General features: G+C 38.1%; 1 protein-coding gene across 3 annotated transcripts in view; it reads left to right on the forward strand.

Annotated features, from left to right (window-relative positions):
• The window catches only part of LOC101735325 (talin-2), a 108505-nt gene that overhangs the window by 70299 nt on the left and 17881 nt on the right, over window positions 1-20325 (forward strand). For all 3 annotated transcript variants that reach the window (XM_062676408.1, XM_038020977.2, XM_038020978.2), the window contains 17 exons: window positions 1115-1230; window positions 2317-2452; window positions 4850-5022; window positions 5381-5510; window positions 5813-5937; window positions 7074-7236; window positions 7890-7982; window positions 8391-8465; window positions 8891-9044; window positions 10605-10717; window positions 12047-12175; window positions 12510-12683; window positions 13529-13674; window positions 14691-14828; window positions 15306-15360; window positions 16479-16516; window positions 17224-17326. In XM_062676408.1, coding sequence (XP_062532392.1) covers window positions 1115-1230; window positions 2317-2452; window positions 4850-5022; window positions 5381-5510; window positions 5813-5937; window positions 7074-7236; window positions 7890-7982; window positions 8391-8465; window positions 8891-9044; window positions 10605-10717; window positions 12047-12175; window positions 12510-12683; window positions 13529-13674; window positions 14691-14828; window positions 15306-15360; window positions 16479-16516; window positions 17224-17326 — 2061 coding nt within the window. The remainder of the gene's footprint in view (window positions 1-1114; window positions 1231-2316; window positions 2453-4849; window positions 5023-5380; window positions 5511-5812; window positions 5938-7073; window positions 7237-7889; window positions 7983-8390; window positions 8466-8890; window positions 9045-10604; window positions 10718-12046; window positions 12176-12509; window positions 12684-13528; window positions 13675-14690; window positions 14829-15305; window positions 15361-16478; window positions 16517-17223; window positions 17327-20325) is intronic.

The raw sequence follows: 20325 nt of genomic DNA on the forward strand, positions 1-20325 counted from the left end.
CAATAAAAAAAACTTTAAGAGAAAAGTAAAATGAGTTACTCAATGTCCACACATCATAGAGAAGTTTCAAGAGATCACCGTGGCTTCCGGACATTTTGATAAATAGACCACTATTATTATGTAGGTTCCTCTGTCATGGATATTGTCACAACGCTATAGAACTTTTCTTCGACAGCAGAGTATTAAATTTAGTAGTAGTAATTTTAGTAATAGTAATTTTATATATAAATAATAAATAATAAATAAATATTTACTAACAGTCACGCCACGTTAACTGGTCCCGTGATAAGTTCGTGAAGAACTTGTGTTACAGGTACCAGATAACGGAAATAAATGTAAGATTTTTATTATACACATACACATATTTAATATACATCCATAACCCTGGAAAAGACATTTATATTTATCATAGAAATATCTTCCCTTGGCGGGATTCGAACCCGCGACCCCCTTGTGTAGTGACCATGTCACTTACCACTACACCAGACGGCCGTTATATATCTTTTGCTGTTTTTTCAATGTACTTATGCCTATTTATCAATACTAGTGGTCCCGCAGTAGTCGAAATTCGACTATAATTAATTGATAATAATATAATTTTGAACATTACTATGGTTCTATTGTGAAAGACTAACTTAATTACTTCTTTAATCACAGATTTTGCCAAGACAATTTTGCCACTATAGATTTTGCCACTATAGACAAATAATATTAAAGATAAACAATATTAACCTATTCTAAATTTGACAACAGACTTTAAGCAATAACAAAAGTTTGACAATAAACAAAGAGTATATTTATATGTATGTGTTGTGTCAAATACATGGTAGTGTGTGTAATGTTTTTTTAATGATTTAATGTACTATTAATGCATAATTTAAAAAAAATAGCCTTCTGCACTCCTTCTCTATATTCTCTATAAGTGTGGGAAATTTCATACTTCTCAGTCCGCGCAATTTTCGTAAAAACGGGTACAAAGTTTTTGTTTCACGTATTAATATATTATAGATAAATGTGTTATCTAGCTATAAGTATATTGTATGTTGTATAATAGCATAGATTCTGTAAAAAAACTAGGTGTTTACTCATTTTAATACACGAATTTGTTTAACAGGAATGCAATGACCGTATCAAAACATTACGATCAGTTCTGGAGAAATGCCAAGACCAGAAGACGAAGGAGCTTGAGCATCGACTTGAAGCTTTGGAGGAAAGTTGCAAGTTATACTGGTAAGTTTTTTTTTTGGAACGAAAGTTCCTTATGGGGCGATGCGGAGGGGTACCCTAACCGGGAAAAAACGTACGTAACGTAAGATTTTTGTTAGTAATATACACAGTGTACGACTTAACTTTGTAATAACGTACAAAAAATAATATATTTTTTTATAATTCCTTGACCACGATCTCAGAGTGTTCTTTTTTTTATTGCTTAGATGGGTAGACGAGCTCACAGCCCGCCTGGTGTTAAGTGGTTACTGGAGTCCATAGACACCTACAACGTAAATGCGTCACCCATCTTGAGATATAAGTTCCAAGGTCTCAGTATAGTTACAACGGCTGCCCCGCCCTTCAAACTAAAATGCATTACAGCTTCACGGCAGGCATAGGCGGGGTGGTGGTACCTACCCGTGCGGACTCACAAGAGCTCCTACCACCAGTAAAATGTTGTGATCTATTTTGAGGTAGACTCTCCCTTTCCACGACTCCTAGTCCTAGTCCAAAAATAAACTTGTTTATATAAGATAAATATAAGATAAGATAAACAATGATGAATTTTCAAATCAAATCACTTACTGTGACCACGATGGTATTTCCATTAGCCGGTAGGCTCTCTTGTGCGAAGCAGTCATATGAAGGCTGCAAAAGCAGTTACCTATTGCATTAGTTTTAACCTCATGTGTTGAGGCGAAAGACAGAAATCACTTATATTGTTCCTCACTTAACACCAATAGGACTATTCCTTAACATGTTAACATGTCCTTAACATGTGTAATTTACTGGTGGTAGGACCTCTTGTGTACCACCACCCTACCTATTTCTGCCGTGAAGCAGTAATGCGTTTCGGTTTGAAGGGTGGGGCAGCCGTTGTAACTATACTGAGACCTTAGAACTTATATCTCAAGGTGGGAGGCGCATTTACGTTGTAGATGTCTATGGGCTCCAGTAACCACTTAGCACCAGGTGGGCTATGAGCTCGTCCACCCATCTAAGCAATAAAAAAAAAGCTCCTGGATCCACCCCGTAACAGTATCTATCCGTGCGGACTCACTAGTCGTCCTACCACCAGTAAGTGTAATTATAATTCTTCTTATTCAGGTTCGCAGCCAAGTGCAATTTGTCCACTGCCCGAAGCGCAGCCTTAGATGCGACATTGAACGATCTGAACGATATCCAACGACGCGTCATCAAAACTCTGTTACCTGCTAATGAAGTCCAGGGCGCCGTCACCTTGGTGAGTGGCAGGTTATCATAATACAGATTACATGCTGTAGCTGATGACTAATGTGCTATGAAAATAAGTGCATCAAATTTTTTTTTTATTAGTAATTTTATGTCCTGGTAACTTTTAGACCTTTAAGTCATGTCTTATTTTAAGATATATTCTTATTTTTATGAAAAATTATAATATGAAGTGAAATGAAATGAAATGGAGCGAGATGAGATGATATGGGTTGAAATATAATCTCAGTAAAATTGTGGTCATTTACTGTGATTTTTTCAGTGGACTTTTTGGAGGATCCCGAGAAGTTACGTCCAGCGGCTTTGTTTCATTTTCCCAAAGGGGATTGCCCACTCTCCATAGTGTGCTAGGCCCAAGATGGACATCAAATATTACTATAAAAATATACTGATTCAAATTCTTAAATGTATTGGATATCTAAAAAATATATTGAAATTGACGCCACTATTATAAAAAATATAATAAAAATAAAAACTCGTTTTGAGGTTAATTTTCTATATAAATAAGTGTCGGATTATGAGATACTTCAAGAACTTTTCTTTTCTTAATGTTTAAGATGTTCCTAATGTATTTTTATCCAATAGGGTATAAAAAACAAACTTAATTCTTTAAATATCTATATTTTCTTCATCTTCATACACAATTAGTATCATCTAAAAATAGCAAAAGAGAGCATATACACGGTTTTAAATCTCGGTCAGGGTAAAACCACAATTCACACAATGTTTTTTAGTCGTAGTATGAAACGTTATTGATAAAAGTAAAATAAATCGAAGAAAAATCAAAACACATCCATTTTGTACGCAAGCACAACACCACGAGCAGCAAGCGAAGTGTCAGTCAGTCAGATTAAATTCAGTGTTGTCAGTATAAAGAAAAATAATTACATGAAATTCATATATCGATTATTTTTTTAAATAACCGATAATTGATTTATATCTTAATCTTTTTTTTACGAGTAAACATTATTTTTTATGTTTTTGTTTTAGTTGTACATATTTAAATAACAATACTAGTAAAGTTTTTTTTATTGCTTAGATGGGTGGACGAGCTCACAGCCACCCTGGTGTTGCTAAGTGGTTACTCGAGCCCACAAACATCTACAACGTAAATGCGCCACCCACCTTGAGATATAAGTTCTAAGGTCTCAAGTATAGTTACAAGTTAAAGTCCAATGGGTATGTCTTCGATGTTATTTTATGTGCATAAAATCCATTAAAGTCGATTGATTAATGATAATACTTAAAGTGATTTATTTATATGTTTTATTTATATACTCAAAATATTTACTTCATACGTAAAAGGATTTGAAGCTGGCAATATTTTTCCCGCAAAAATAAAAATCCTTGTTTTTTCAATAGAGTTACTTTTTTTAAACTACTTATTGTAAACTATAGTGGCGCTTATTTGCAAGAAAGTAAATGCATATTTATTTATGACAAAATTAATGCACTAAGTATTTTTTCTATAATCTATTGTCCGCTTTGGGCCTAAAATGGGCCATCCCCTTTGTGCACTTTCACAGATATTAATAAACCACCGTTACTACACATTTAAACCCGAAGAAACACTAAATAGACAAAATTAAACAAATCACACAACTTCACTCCTCGCGTTCCCGCCAAAAAGTCCTCCATTAAAATTCAGAGTACACACACGATACAGAGTACGATACACACATTCACAAAACGCAATGTAAAAAGAACTGAGGTACAAGGTCAATGTTTGCGAATGTGTAGGAGCAATTAAATGCTTACGCTGTGCATTACGGTTTAAAAAGGTAACTTGTTTTCGCTTAGATCAATACATTAATAACATTTTTTGTTTATTCTAGTTGACATGGTCATGAAATACACTGCATTGTCGAAATTAGTCACGAGTGGTACATTGCTGGTACTAAATTTAGAGTATTTTTAAGAAAAGCGCTAGTATGTAGGTAACGAACAAACAAACATAGATACATAAATTTAAGAGAAACTAGAAAATGTTTCTCAGTTTCGTGTGGCTTTATCAATATCAAAATTATACCTGGTGGTAGGACCTCTTGTGAGTCCGCGCGGGTGGGTACCACCGCCCCGCCTATTTCAGCCGTGAAGCAGTAATGCGTTTCGGTTTGAAGGGTGGGGCAGCCGTTGTAACTATAGGTACTGAGACCTTAGAACTTATATCTCAAGGTAGGTGGCGCATCTACGTTGTAAATGTCTATGGTCTCCAGTAACCACTTAACACCGCGTGGCCAGTGAGCTCGTCCACCTATGTCAGCAATAAAAAAGTAACAGAATGAACAAACACAGGTACATACATTTTGAGAGAAACTAGAAAATGTTTCTCAGTTTTACACGTGGTTGTTATCAATATGAAAATTATACAATTTGAAAACATTGGCAGCGTAAGCGACCACCGGTGCCTCCGAAGCCGCAGATGAAAGCCAAGCTGTCGGGTGCTGTAGCCGCAGCAGCGAAACAAGCCGCCAACTCAGAGCAACTGGCTGCGGCCTTTACTGATTACATTGCTGATATAGCTAGTTCTGACTACGGAAGTAATGGAGAAAAAAGAGAACTGTAAGTATCACTGGATTCTGGGGCCTTAAGTTCACTTGGAACAGAGCTTTTTAAATTTTACATTGAAAGACCTAAAGTTCGATTGAGCGTGCGTGGCATGGCTTAAAAATACCTGAAGTTATATTGGCTCTTAACTCTTTAAGGGCTAATAGACCCTGGGTCAGTTGTTTTGCAACTGTGTGGGGAGAATATGAAGTGTTACGTATCACTCGGCTTTGCAAGGTCTTTGCTCGGGGTATTTAATCATTAGGTGTGCTATAAGTTTTTCTGCCCCCAGAGACAATTTAACAGGCACAAGAAGCCCAATCTAACCAGTTCTACGTTTGGTACCTCAAACTTAACAATCATACATTTTTAGACTCCTAGCCCATCTATACAAATTGGTGGATCTCATGAAGATACTCTCTCTGACCGTCAATAAAAGAGTTGCGACATGGCAACCAGTTGAAGATCCTGAAGTGAGCCGTATTACCGAACAAATCCTACGGGTAAATTTATCTGTTCATATTTATCAAAATCAGAAGATTTTATCTTGCTTCCCTTAACTTTGCTCGATTTTGCACATTGTTCATCGGACTAGTTGATTCTGACACCCGACTAATCCTAATTTACTATTAGCGTTTTGTGCTTGCACGGATTTTGCTACGAAGGAATTGTGCGTAACTTGAAAATCAAAATATCCTTTAATCCATTGCTGCATTCGATATCAGGTTTTTAAACAATGCAATTACCAGTTTAGATCACTTGGACTAGTCAATCCCTGTTCTCAGTTTAAACTTTCTTTTTACAGGAAATTGAGAATCCCGAAAGTAAATTTTCCGCAGCCGAGTCCTCGGCACAGAACCAACTGTTCAGCGCCGACAACGCTTATCAGATGTTGTTGCCCAACGACAAAATAAAGATCATTGACGAACAGTGAGTAGGGGTATTCAGTGCTATCCTTAGTAGCTAAGTACATAGCTATACTTGGGACCTTAGAACTTATATCTCAAGGTGTGTGGCGCATTTACGTTGTAGATGTCTATGGGCTCCAGTAACTACTTAACAGCAGGTGGGCTGTGAGCTCCTAACCATTCAAGCAAAAAAATTAAAATGTGGTGTCGTGGGATACCAGGTAGGAACGAAGTTCCTTCGGCTAATGTAGAATCGACACAATTTGCAAAAAAAAATCGTGCTCAATTTTATGTAGGTTTCCTGATTTTTCTCTTAAATTTTGCTGATTAGTTTTTATTTAAGTATAGGAAAGTATTTTAGGAAATAATAAATTACGTAAAATAGAAAGAGAATGGATGAGAGAACGAAAAGAAAGAGGGAGAAAGAGAAAGGTATTATACACTACTCGCTTGTGTATGCGACTGTCGCGCCTGCGCACGTCTCATTTCTTACGGTTTTTTTCACCACCACGGATTTTTTCTTACGGTTTAACTATTACATTTTTTTCAGTTCGGTCGCGCAGCAAAATCCCTATCCCCTCCAAGCCTGCCGTAAGGAACTTTGTTCCAAAAACAAAAAATTTAAACAGCTTTCTTCCTGGCCAGATAGAGCCATCTAATATCTGAGACTGATAATTCAAATTCTATTTCTATATTTCTAGGCTATTTCCTATACGTATAGTAAGCGGCACGTAAGTTGGCAAGGTTTTGTTGTAGCGGGGGTAATGTCGCGCATAGTGCACATTGCAACAAAAAAATGGTCACTTTTATTGCCCGCATATAATTTAATTTAATTTTATTAAATTTTTTATTTGTCATAATTTATTTTTAAGCCTGTGTGTTTAGAAGAAAGTTAAAGAAAACAGAGGAATTCGTGAAGTGTATTAGGTGTTTGTTATGAATAAAATACAATTAAAAGTTAAGAAGCTTATTTAAAAAAATGTACTTGATATTAAAAATTATGTGTCGCCGACGTCACTATCATTTTCTTATAGTGCTACCGACGGTAACTTCTCAGCATCAGGGCCGCATGCTCGCTCGACTTCCAATAATGCGACTGGCAATAAAAAATAAAATTGGTACTACACGCATTTTTTCTGACAAGATTTTTTGCTCCAGGAAATTGAACAAGAAACTTCATCAGTATTCGTCAAAGCTAAGCGGGACGTGCACCGATATTCTCCAGAGTCTGTCCCAGCCATCAAGTCTGCCGCAAGTCCTGGCTGGTGCTGTTCACAGCGCTGCACAACTAGGGGACGTCGCTCGAGCTCACAGGAACAAGGTAGGGCGCTCAAGCGCACTGGTAGATCCTACTTTTGACTGGTGGTAGGACGTCTTGTGAGTTTTTTTTATTTTTTTATTGCTTAGATGGGTGGACCAGCTCACAGCCCACCTGGTGTTAAGTGGTTACTGGAGCCCTTAGACATTTACAACGTAAATGCGCCATCCACCTTGAGATATAAGTTCTAAGATCCGAGTACGCACGGGTAGGTACCACCACCACCACCACCCTGCCTATTTCACCCGTGAAGCAGTAATGCGTTTCGGTTTGAAGGGCGGGGCAGCCGTTGTAACTATACTTGAGACCTTAGAACTTATATCTCAAGGTGGGTGGCGCTTTTACGGCTGTAAATGTCTATGGGCTCCAGTAGCCACTTAACACCAGGTGGGCTGTGAGCTCTTGTGAGACCTTAAAACTCATTTCCCAAGGTGGGTAGCGGCATTTACGTTGTGGATGGGCTCCGGTAACCACTTAATACTAGTTGGGTCGTGAGCATTTCTTTTAAGCTAAAATCAAATGGTGGAATTTTTATTTAAACTTTTCATGTCATTATTATAGTCCTGATGAAAGTGAAAAGTTAAGGAAAAACTAACAATGATCTAAATCAGTTCAACGGTTCAGAACGGAGAAATTAATCTAATCTTTTTTCATAGGATCCCGTGCACAACTCCAGAATTGAAGACGCAATACAGGATTTGTCCTTCGCCACTTATAATGTCCTTAAGACCGCCGAGTATGCTAGTCGGGTAAACATTAATATTATAATATAATAGAATAGTCACGTTTGGAAGTACATACATCCAAGTTTTGTATTTAAGTACATGCATTTGTTGCAATTAATATTTAATTTATTTATTATTAAAAAAAAAGAACACAATATTCCTAACCTAAAAGTACATGTTATTATCCGCAACATGCTTCGTCAGATATACAATTAATTGAATACATTTATAACTTAACAATGTTTTGGAAATAACGACAAAAGAAAGGTCTTAGGGTGAAATTTCTCGGAGGAACGACGATTTGGACCGTTGTTGTTCGAAGCTTGTAAACACATAAGTTGAACCTATTGTTTGTCAGAATAAAATTGTACCCCAGAAACCGCACATGATTTTTTTTTATCTTTCCATAATACTGATTAGATCTTTTCACAGGATCTCGATCATCCAGTAAGCAGAAGACGACTTCTGGATGCCTTACGCCAACTGAACGAAAGCATCAATACGCTGGTGAGTTCTATTCGTGTTCACTTTCTCATGTCTCAAGGTGGGTGGCGGCATCTACGTTGTAGATGTCTATGGGCTCCGGTAACCACTTAACACTAGGTGGGCCGTGAGCTCATCCACCCATCGAAGCAATAAAAAAAAGTAATTAAAAATTCTATTTATTGTTCTATAAATTTTCACCCACTTCTAATGGAACGAAAAAGTGTGTTCATGATTACACAAAGTTGGTAGCTGTTATTTTTATTTACATTTTTATAGCTCTAGTGGGTAGACGTGCGTACGGCCTATTGATGGTGAGTGGTTACCGTCGCCTATGGACTATAGCAATGCCAGGGGCAGAGCCAAGCCGCTGCCTACCGGTAATACGGTTCGTAGCTTAAATTTCATTAGATCTGACGTAAAACTCTGCAATATCATTATCTCCCCAGGTTCGATGCTGTTCACCCGGACCAAGCAGTGAGATGACTCGAATGAAAAGGCATCTACAACTGCAGACATCTACCAGCCAGTTCCAGCACCCAACATGCGGATTGCCGTATCTACACTGCGTTGATGCTTTGAACAATCAGAAGGATGTTTTATGTAAGACAAGCAGACCCGGCCACACGTTGCTGTGGCTAAGGTTTTTGTTTCTAAATAACCCGTGGCCGGCTATACCAGTACCAAAAGTTAACAAAGTAAGAATAAGTGGATTTCACTGTATTGCGTTTACTACGAAATAAATTTCACTTATACTTTAGCCTCAGCAACACGTGGTGTTTATGCCAATAAATTGTAGCTTATGTGAAGCGTTGGTATTTTTAGCACAGCGCCATCTATGAGATATTAATGTCAGACAGGATTACAATTGTCTGTAAAAACTGATTTAAGGCGCCATGGCGCCATGTGTTTTAGACTTATGAAACTTACAATTAATAAAAATAATCAAGTTAATTAATAAATATTGCGACCATTATGTAGTCGAAATAAAAACCATCCTATGGCCTAAGTTGGAACAAAACAAATATAAAAAAAGAAGTTAAAATCGGTTCAGTAGTTTAGGTGTCCATCGCGGACAAACAACGTGACACGTAATTTATATATATTAAGATTTAAAGCTTCAGTATCTGGCTAATTTGTTGGTTTTTTTATTATTATTTTAATGCTTAGATGGGTAGACGAGCTCACAGCCCACCTGGTGTTAAGTGGTTACTGGAGTCCATAGACATCCACAACGTAAATGCGCCACCCACCTTGAGATATAAGTTCTAAGGTCTCAAGTATAGTTACAACGGCTGCCCCACCCTTCAAACCGAAACGCATTACTGCTTCACGGCAGAAATAGACAGGGTAGTGGTACCCACCCGCGCGGATTCACAAGAGGTCCTACCACCAGTAAGATGTATAGCGTCTTTGGTAATTCCCCAAAAGCTATGACATATTCATCTTCAAACGAGATTTGAAGTTCAGTTGCGATAGAGACATGCGAGTGACAAGTAAATCACAGCCAACTTAAGATTCATGCTCCACCTCAAGACTCAGGTATGTTCTGGTATTTACGATGTTGTGTCTATGGTTTCCAATTACCAATGAGCAATCTATAAGAAAAACAGTAGCGATATGTCCTAACATTCATGCGACCCAGCTAACAACAACATGGCTGTCGCTTCCTATCTTGATGAAGAGAAGAAGAAATGAGATTAAAGTTTGAACTTTACTGTAATTATCCTAAAACTAGTAATCTTGATCAGCTCAAATTACGGGCTTTCGTTAGAAACATTACCACCTCCACAATCAATGTTTTGTTGAATGTCGTAAAACACCTGGTAACTGTTATGACAAGATTAAACACAACATTTCACTTCTTCTCGCTTCGATATTCTCAATGCTCAGGGTCGTGACCAGCTCCTCGCAACAAGAGTGTATTTTGGATCACTCTACGCCATTTGTTCTTATCTGACGCCAATTGTAGAGCATCGTGAACTATGGTGTCGAACGTAATGCGGATATGGTCAGTCCAACGTGTCGGTTCTCTACCTTGTGGTCTTTTTCCGTCAATACCATTCATTCCATTCCAAATACTTTACTAATCAGATGATTACATTCAAAATGAATAAATTACGAAAGTCTTAACGAAAATACCGACTCTTGTTTTCATAATAGCGAAATTGAAAAACGAGGAAGCTATGCCGCGTGAGGAACTTATCAAGGACCTTGGCTACATCACCTCGGCCGTGTGCAACAGTTCCGAATACTTCCAACAATGCGCTTACTTGGTAAGTTTAAATCAGTCAATCGCTTACTGATTTCTTTTCAGGTAAAACAAATTTATGTTTTCAACTGTGTTTTTTTGTGTGCATTGTACCATAGGACTTTTGAATTATAATTTTTTTAACTCTGCTCTTTGTTATGTCGATGTGTTGCTTCCCAAAAAATGGCTCTACGATTTTATAGTAGCTGATTAAAAACAACATGCATTGGTTTTTTTTTCTTCTTTTTTTTTTATTTGATGGACGAGCTCACAACCCACCTGGTGTTAAGTGGTTACGGGAGCCTATAGACATCTACAACGTAAATGCGCCACCCACCTCGAGATATAAGTTCTAAGGTCTCAGTATAGTTACAACGGCTGCCCCACCCTTCAAACCGAAACGCATTACTGCTTCACGTCAGAAATAGGCAGGGCGGTGGTACCTACCCGCACGGACCCACAAGAGGTCCTACCACCAGTGGTGCTATTACCTACCTTAATTTTTAATAAAAACTAAGCATATTATATATCCACGCGAGCAGGTTACAACATCCTACTTATTTCTGCCCTAAAATAGGTTTGAACAGTGGGATAGCTGTTGTAAGTCAACGGTGATTTTAACCTCACTTTTTAAGGTGGTGGGATTCGTGTCGTGCTACTTCCATGCTCCAATACCCATTCCAGTGGTTTGTGAACTCGTTCACAAAAATCTATGCAGCAGCAAAAACGAACTTACGGTTTTGGCTTCATCTATAAATATAAAAATTATTATTATTTTTTTATTTCTTTTTTATTGCCTAGATGTGTGGACGAGCTCACAGCCCACCTGGTGTTAAGTGGTTACTGGAACCCATAGACATCTACAACGTAAATGCGCCACACACCTTGAGGTATAAGTTCTAAGGTCTCAGTATAGTTACAACGGCTGCCCCACCCTTCAAACCGAAACGCATTACTGCTTGACGGCAGAAATAGGCAGGGCGGTGGTACCTACCCGTGTGGACTCACAATAGGTCCTACCACCAGTAATTGCTGTTCGTCTCGCTAAAAATCGAGAACGGCTGGACCGATTTGGCTAATTATGGTCTTGAATTACTTGTGGAAGTCCAGAGAAGGTTTAAAAGGTAGATAAATATGAAAATGCTCCGAATTAAATAAGAATAACAATTTTGTTTTCCCTTTGATGTGTCGCCCGTCGGACGGATTCCTTTTGTTTGTTTTAAGTTTATTTTATACAAACGTTTAGGTATTTTATTTATCGATTGAGGCACTACGAAGTCTGCCGGGTCAGCTAGTTATTAAATAAGCTAAATTTATTCAGGTGGATTAAGTGTAAGCTGTTTCTAATTTCCAGATGTCGATATCAGAACAGGATTTGAGTGCAGCGAAGGAAGGATTGGTCGATATACGAAAGATTCAGAAGTCCATCGGGTCTGTCCGCGACTCTTGCATACGCCTCATTAGAACCGAACATATTGATGATGTAAGTAATTTCAACTGAGATACGTAGATAAATTTTTTTACACCTTAACAATTTTTTCATTGCTTTACTGGTGGTAGGACCTCTTGTGAGTCCGCACGGGTAGGTACCACCGCCCCGCCTATTTCTGCCGTGAAGCAGTAATGCGTTTCGGTTTGAAGGTTGGGGCAGCCGTTGTGACTATACTGAGACCTTACCGTACGTATTTCATTAAAAAAATTGGTACCCGCCTGCAGAATTTGAACACCGGTGCGGAACATATATACGAATGCATCGGACGTCTTATCCTTTAGGCCACGACTTTGACTTGGATTCTAATTACTCAACATCTATATAGATCAAAGAAGATATACCGAAGCTGAAGAATCAAATGAAAGATCTTACACAATCTTTGACTGAAGCCCAGGACAAGATCAAGGACGAGAAGCTGTCGAAAGATTTGACTCAATCAAAGACGGAAGCAGATTCTATTTTTGATGCCATTTGTCGGGCTTTGGATAAAAATGAAGAGGTATACCTTAATCTTATTATAAAGATGAGTAGTTTTTAATGAAGTCGAGGCGAAATGATGAGGGTTAATTTTTCAGTGAGTTACTTTGATATTGCGACCCGTGCTTACCTACGGAGCCGAAACGTGGTCACTGACCGTGCGACTAGTCCACCAACTAAAAGTTACTCAGCGAGCTATGGAGCGAGCTATGCTTGGTTTGTCATTGCGAGACCGAATACGCAATGAGGTCATTCGGGCAAAAACCCAAGTGATCGATATAGCTCGCAGAGTTAGTAAGCTGAAGTGGCAGTGGGCTGGTCACATATGTCGCAGAACCGATAACTGTTGGGGTAGACGTGTTCTGGAGTGGAGACCGCGAACCGGCAAACGTAGTGTAGGACGCCCTCCTGCTAGATGGAGCGACGATCTGCGCAAGGTAGCTGGCAGTAACTGGATGCGCAGAACCGAAGATCGGGTTCAGTGGCGAGCTTTGGGGAAGGCCTATGTCCAGCAGTGGACTGCCGCAGGCTGATGATGATGATGACTTTGATATTTATCCAAACTTCATACCACAAGAGCTCTGCGGAGAAACTTTCTTTATGTATTTTATGTGTAAAATAAAATTGCTATACCTATGATATCCATAGACTAAAAGCAACTTCAGCCTATGTTCATTATAAGTTTACATTGTATTTTCAACGTTTAAGGCATTTTCGGACAACAATGGACAAAATTCGGGGGTTAATGTTAAACTAGATTTCTTTATTCGTTCTCTCTTGCCTGCGACAATATCGGGGCACCTCGATTGACCAATTCATAGGAATTTGATTATGGAAATTAATAATTAAGTGAGTTTTGTATTACAGACGAAAATAGCACCTCTCACAATGGATCTTATGAGTGTATTGAAGAATACTGATAATCTAATTGAAAATCCAGCTTTGATTCCAACACCAAAGACCTTATCTGTCGACACGAGACAAAGATGTGAAGAAATCTACAATAGCTCAAAGTAATTTGACGTCTAATTATGAAATATCTACAATTTTATGTTGATGGAATAATGCGTTCGGGTTTGAAGTTTACGGGGGCTATGGGTGTAATTTATTGCCAGATGGGACGTGAACATCTGTTGTCAAGTGGTTATCGGAGGCCATAGACAGCAAACAATGTAAACGGGTGATGGGTGGTGCTACCTAATCCTGTGGGCTCGCAATACTCCCTATCACCAGTCTGTATGTAGTAACCATCCAACGTATTAAATGGTCAATTGTGTAAAGATGGCCCATTTTATTCTGCCTATTTCTGTCGCAACACAGCCGTACTTTTTTATTTTTTTTATTGTACAGATGGGTGGACGAGCTCAGAGCCCACCTGGTGTTGAATAGTTGCCGGAGCCCATAGACATCTATAAAGTAAAGGCCGCCGCCCGCCTTGAGATATGAGTTCTAAGGTCTCAGTGTAGTTACAACGGCTTTCTCACCCGAAGGACGCTTTTTTCTTTTTTTTTTCCTACCTCAGCTGATTGCCTTGAGAGGCTATTTCAGCGGAACCTAAACTAGTAGGTGAGCTCACGGGGCTCAAACCTGACGACGTTGTTAACACGAACCCTAGCAAGAGCCGTGCTTCGCAGAATCTACCACAGGATCGGAAACGCGACCCACTGAGAAGATCCGGCGAGAAACTCAGTGGGCTGTGTCTGAGGGTTCATTTAGCCCATTTTAGGTTCGAGCCCTTCGTCGCAAGCGACGGGTTCGACGAGAACGGTGACCGGTGGTTGAGGTACCTAAAAGCACCGTTAGTGGATCGGGAGGATCCGAAATGACTTGCTCGGGGCGACGTCGACTACTTTCCATTCTTGAGAGGCATTGGAGGTATTCGCGTCGTGATATCTATGGGTTCCGATAACCACTTTACGCCATATGAACTCGTCCAGCTACTTAGTGCAATAATAAAAAAAAGCAATTAACTCGATTGTAACCAAAATATGTAACTATATATGGCTATTAAACATAATTTGCGTTCCAGGGTTCTTCTCGGTATCACCCAAGATCTGGTTGACGAGGTATCTCGAAGTCCTGAGGAGCCGGAGATGATGACCTGGGTCATGTTTGGCAACTCAAAGAAAGTGCTCAAAGCCTTTGATGACCTCCTTAAAACTGTACAGTAAGTTACTCCAATATGTTCCTTGACTTGACTGCATATTTTAATTGCTGCCATCAACAACCCAATCTTCAGAATAACCCAACGCCTTGTAAATACACAAGGTGAATATTTTAAGTAGGCGAGGATAGTCACAGCAAAAACTATAAAGAAGGCCCAACTCAGACCAAAAAACTGATCTGTAACTAATCCAATAAGTTGCAATGTCTTATGGCCTCGCTAGTCAGGCCAAGACTGTAACACTTTCAATTTCAAATAAGTTCTTTACAAAAATGTTTGTTGCTATTGAATTCCTGACTTGTGTCTGTTGGAAACGTTAATTATTTATTCGTTCAAAGCGTCTCTGGATAGAGAAGTAATAGGAAGCAGTGAATGCAGTGTATGATTAGGCTATAAATCAAAGAATTCAAATAGATCAGAATTAGGAGCTTTATGGCTAATAAATAGAGTTAATAATTTACTTATGATAACCATTTCCAGAATCAACGGTCAACGCGCTGGTATAATTCTAGGGTCCCCTGAAGACACATCAGAGGTAAATGTGTGAATAATTGATAAAGTATATAGTTCTACACAGATTTCAATCACCTTTTTTCTGCATAGTGTGGTCCCAACTCGCACAAAAAGTGAATTTTGGAATGTCGATTTGAATTTATTCCTAAATTCTAATAGACAAATTACAACAAGTAAGATAAATTAGAAGCCAAGTAGAATGAGAGTAATTACTGTAATATTATAATAGTGATGAATGGTTGCCGAGTTGACGGATGGTCATTTAGTGGTTAGTGGCGTTTCGGGTACGTACCGTTTGAGGTCGGTGTCTCAATCGTATTATATAATATTATATTATACACGTGTCCTGGTCTCAAAAACAAACTAGTATCCAAGTTCCTTAGTTTATAATTGATAAGAGAATGTTAAGTAGTTAACTCTTGTTTTCATGTTATTTGCAAAGGTACTTTTTTTGTCGTACTCTTAACATTTAAATTTAGCCTATTTTTCCGCTGTTTGTAAAAGTGCTGTAACATGTCATAGTTTGTTATAAGAGATTGCTGTACATGCCTGTAACTGGCTTACATACCAGTACTTAATTTTATACATGTTAATTTTAAGCTTGAATGTTTTGTGTGTATTGCTGTTGGTGTGTCTAAATAAATAAATAAAAACATGTGTGCAATTCACACGTGGTAGAAGTGAAACCTTCCAAAATTAAAATACAATTATCCTAAACGTCTTAGGTATATGTAAAATTTTGTCATTAGTAAATAATTGTAAGGTAGCGCCCTCTGTGAATTGATATTTTAATTTCACGTATAATCCTAAATTAAAATTCACTACAAGAGCTTTCATACACACGTTAGTATTAAAAAATCTCACAGATGGCGCTGTATTAAATAGTATGTATATTTCTGTCTCATTCTTTGCTGGCTTCATCCTACACATTTTTGTATTTGTGTCTCTTACCTGTCGTTTTTTCCGTTGCATCCGGTTTGAAATCACAACGATTCTAAAGAAGTTTTCACTTCAATAAATAACAGATGTTCCACCCTTCAAGTTGGAACGCACGATTATTTCGCAATCGGAATAAGATAGTTGCACTTATACGTGCGAGTGATACGTTTACCAAAATCTAATATAATCCTTTGGTTTCAGATTTCTGATTCTCCAGTCAAGAGCTTCCTCGATACGCAGTACGTATTTTTCATTCGATATCGTATATATTAAAAGTTTTTTAATACGTGATAAAATAAGTTACTTTATGCAAAAAAAGGAGTTTCTTTAATTGGAGAAATTTGATTAGGTCTACAAATCTCAGCTGATTTGCTGAATGTAAGTCATGGCAAATGTAATTGATAATTTGGTCTTAAACTTCAAGGCAGGTCATGTACTTTAAGAAGTCAACGTCTTTTTTATTGTTCTCGAATGCAGACGCAATAGTTGGTGAGGAATGGTCATTGTCGCTCATTGATGTGAGCAATGCCAAAAGAATAGGTAAGCTTGCTGCTTACTGCAGACGACTCTCCTCAAGCCTCGTTTGATGAAGGACATGCTAAAATGCTCAGGACACACTATACAGGGAAGGTCAATTCAGTACAGTCGCGTCATCAGGGCTGGTCTCAGCTGAGCACCAGCGTTGACTGATCGAGTATCCTATGTTATGTTGAATTGTGATCGTATTAATGATGAATACCAATATCAACATAAAAGTTCACAAACAGTTCAATACTAACATAATGTTTTGAATTTTTTGTGGATTGATTTCCATAAATAAAATCCGACTTGGCATTTCACCAGATCAATTGGATCAGATATCTATGTGGTAGTTCTTTTTTATAACCACGCTCTGTGATCAGCTAGCTGTAGATTTATTCATATCGACATCCAATAACAATTTTAGATTGGAGATTGCCAACAAATGGCTGAACAAGCCAACGTGTAAGGCTGCTACCAAGTCGGCTGGACAGAAAGCGGCCAAAACGATCATCGATGTTGCTGAAAAGGTATGCTGAATCATTAGCTGCTGAAAGAGTTTCGTTCGGTTTTAGCGAATCGAATTTCGGTAATCTCGAATTTAGTATTTTATTGAAAATTAGAAGGTAGTTGGCATATTATTAAAATTTCAATGAGTAACACCTCAGTTTTTTTATAATCATGCAAACTGTAATAAAGTATTCTAATATTAGGAACAATTTACTCGTAATAAAAAATGATAAACGCGATTTTAACCGTAACAGTAAAATCAATCACTGCTCATGAGACTATACCGCTCTCTACCCTTATTAATCTTAAAAATGTAAAAATTCCAAAGATTGCTGTGGAGTCTCTATTTTCCGATTAGAGTTCACTCTAGTAATGCTGATGCCCTTTCGCCTATTATGAACGGCGGCATTTACGATTTGATGTCAATGATATCCCAAGTCCTAACTAAAGCATCTATGCTGATATTTCATCTATATCTTGTACCCTATCCAGTGAGCTTATTGAATCTGTATCTGATGTTCGGTCTTGCTCAGTATCTTTGGGATTTGTAATAACAACTGGGAACAAATCAGGTACGGGCATCCGGCCCCAATTTACGATTCCCTGTGTTATGGGTACCAAGGAGTGATTAACATACTTAAATATGTTTTAAATATATACATATATAGGCAATAAAAATCCAGACAATTAGGAAACAAACCTATTCATCAAAAGAGTGTTCCGATGTGGCAATCGAACCCATGACCCTCGGCGCAATAGTCAAGGGCGTCAACTGTAGGTACCTAGGCGGCACTGAAAATTTCGGGAATTAACGAAGTGACACAACATTACTTTTTAAAAATGTATTTATTGCTTTTCGAAGTATTCTCCGCGAAAGGAGAAACCCCATTTTGGGCCTAAGCGTTACACGAATGGGATATGTACCAAAAAATTCGTCTATTTTGCTTGATTAACCTATTGAAATCTTAGCTTCATTGACAATGGCCAAGTGTAGAAAATAAGTTGAATTCAATTTTTTGTTTTAAACAATCTTTGTAAACATCTGCAACACTTATTTCAATATACATACGTAACTAGCTCCACAAACGTGCGGATTAGAATTAGAGCATCCATAAAATAGGATCGATTTAGTGGAAATCGAGTGTAAAAAATAATTAATACTCTTTTGCTTTAGGATAAATGACTGTTTTTATAGGTATTTTAATCAATGTAAATAGAGTATGGCCATCGAATCGTGACACAACTACTTACAATGGCGGCAATTCAAAATATCTACAACTGACAACATTAAATATAGCATGAAAGGATAGTTTTGCATTTTTATATTAATGTGACTATGCCCTAGCAAAATACAAATGTATCAAATCGTGTCATGTTATCTTTAATGTTGCCAACTGAAGATATTTTGGATTGCCGCTATTTAGTTGTCCCATGATTCGCCGGCCAGACTATAAACTTAATCTCATTGAATAACGTAACGTAAAGCACCAAAATCTACTAACAAAAATCATTAAAAGAAATAAATAACTGTGCCAATATAACATGAAAAAGTCGATTTGGTACTTAAGAGTTTTTCTATGGTGTAGTTACATTAATAATTTTACTGGTGGTAGGATCTCTTGTGAGTCCGCGCCTCCCGCCCGCCTATTTTTGCCGTAAAGCAGTAATGCGTTTCGGTTTGAAGGGCGGGGCAGCCGTTGTAACTATACTGAGACCTTAGAACTTGTATCTCAAGGTGGTTGGCGCATTTATGTCGTAGATGACTATGGGCTCCAGTAACCACTTAACATCAGGTGGGCTGTGAGCTCGTCGATAGGTATCTAAGCAATAAAAAATAAAAATAAAAAAGGCATGAAATAAAATTAAATGAAAGGTGATGAGATAATATGGGAGCACGTAATGATTTATATTTTATATAAAAAAGTTATCATATAAATATAGTTTTTCATATAAAAAAGTTTTCATTAAAATTAACATAAGACTGACTCAAAGGTCTTAGTTACCAGGTCATAAAATCCCTTAAAAAAATCATTTCGTGCGCAGCGCGTTTCGCATTATGTTGTTTTTAATTTTTGGCTTTCGTTCGTTTTCGTAAACAATCTAACACGCGATTTCTCGTAACAGGTTCCATTTTTATTTTAAAGCAACCTGTTGCTGCAACAGGTTTCGTAAAAAATTACTCATCTTTAAAAAATATCGTTTTTATTAAAATATCTCGAACAATAAACATAACCTAAAATGTAAACATTGTCTGATTTTACCAATTTGGCCATTGCTGGGAGACCTGAAAATTGGGCTCATGAAACCTTCTTAGGTATTGTAACTTATGCCCAAATTCTAGCACTGTAACGCCAGGCCCAAGTTTGTATGGATTTCGGGTTTGTCCTTTGACACATTTTTCCATATGATGGAACCAATCATTGAAGCAACCATTCCATTCGGAAGTTGGGGTCTCCAAAATGGCCGTTTTGTAGGCGTCCACAGCTTCTTCAGGTGATGAAAATCTCTGTCCACGCAATTTATTCTTTATTTTAGGGAAAGTATAGAAATCATTAGGGCTTAGGTCGGGGCTGTACGGCGGATGGTCTAATAATTCTATGTTTTCTTGCTCTAAAAACTCTTTTGTTCTGTGCGCGGTGTGAGAACTCGCATTGTCTTGATGGAGGATGACGCGGCGGTTGCAGTTCTCTTTACGGAGTTTAGAAACGACCTGTGGCAAACAAATGCTAGCATACCATTCTGCATTAACCGTTCTTTGTCCCTCAAGAGGAATAATCGTAACATGGCCGGTTTTGGAGACAAACGTGGCCACAATTTTTTTTGCAACACTCCGTGAACGAACAATTTTTGTTGGCTTTAACTCATTTTCGAACACCCAAACTCGTGACTGGTTTTTTGTTTCGGGTTCGTACGCGTATATCCAGGATTCGTCACCTGATACAATGTTGTATACAGCATTTGAGGATCCTGCGTGGAATCTTTCGAGAGTTCGGACGCACCAATTAACGCGAGCCGCTTT

This window comes from Bombyx mori, chromosome 27, assembly GCF_030269925.1.
Source record: "Bombyx mori chromosome 27, ASM3026992v2".
Taxonomy (NCBI): Eukaryota; Metazoa; Arthropoda; class Insecta; order Lepidoptera; family Bombycidae; genus Bombyx; species Bombyx mori.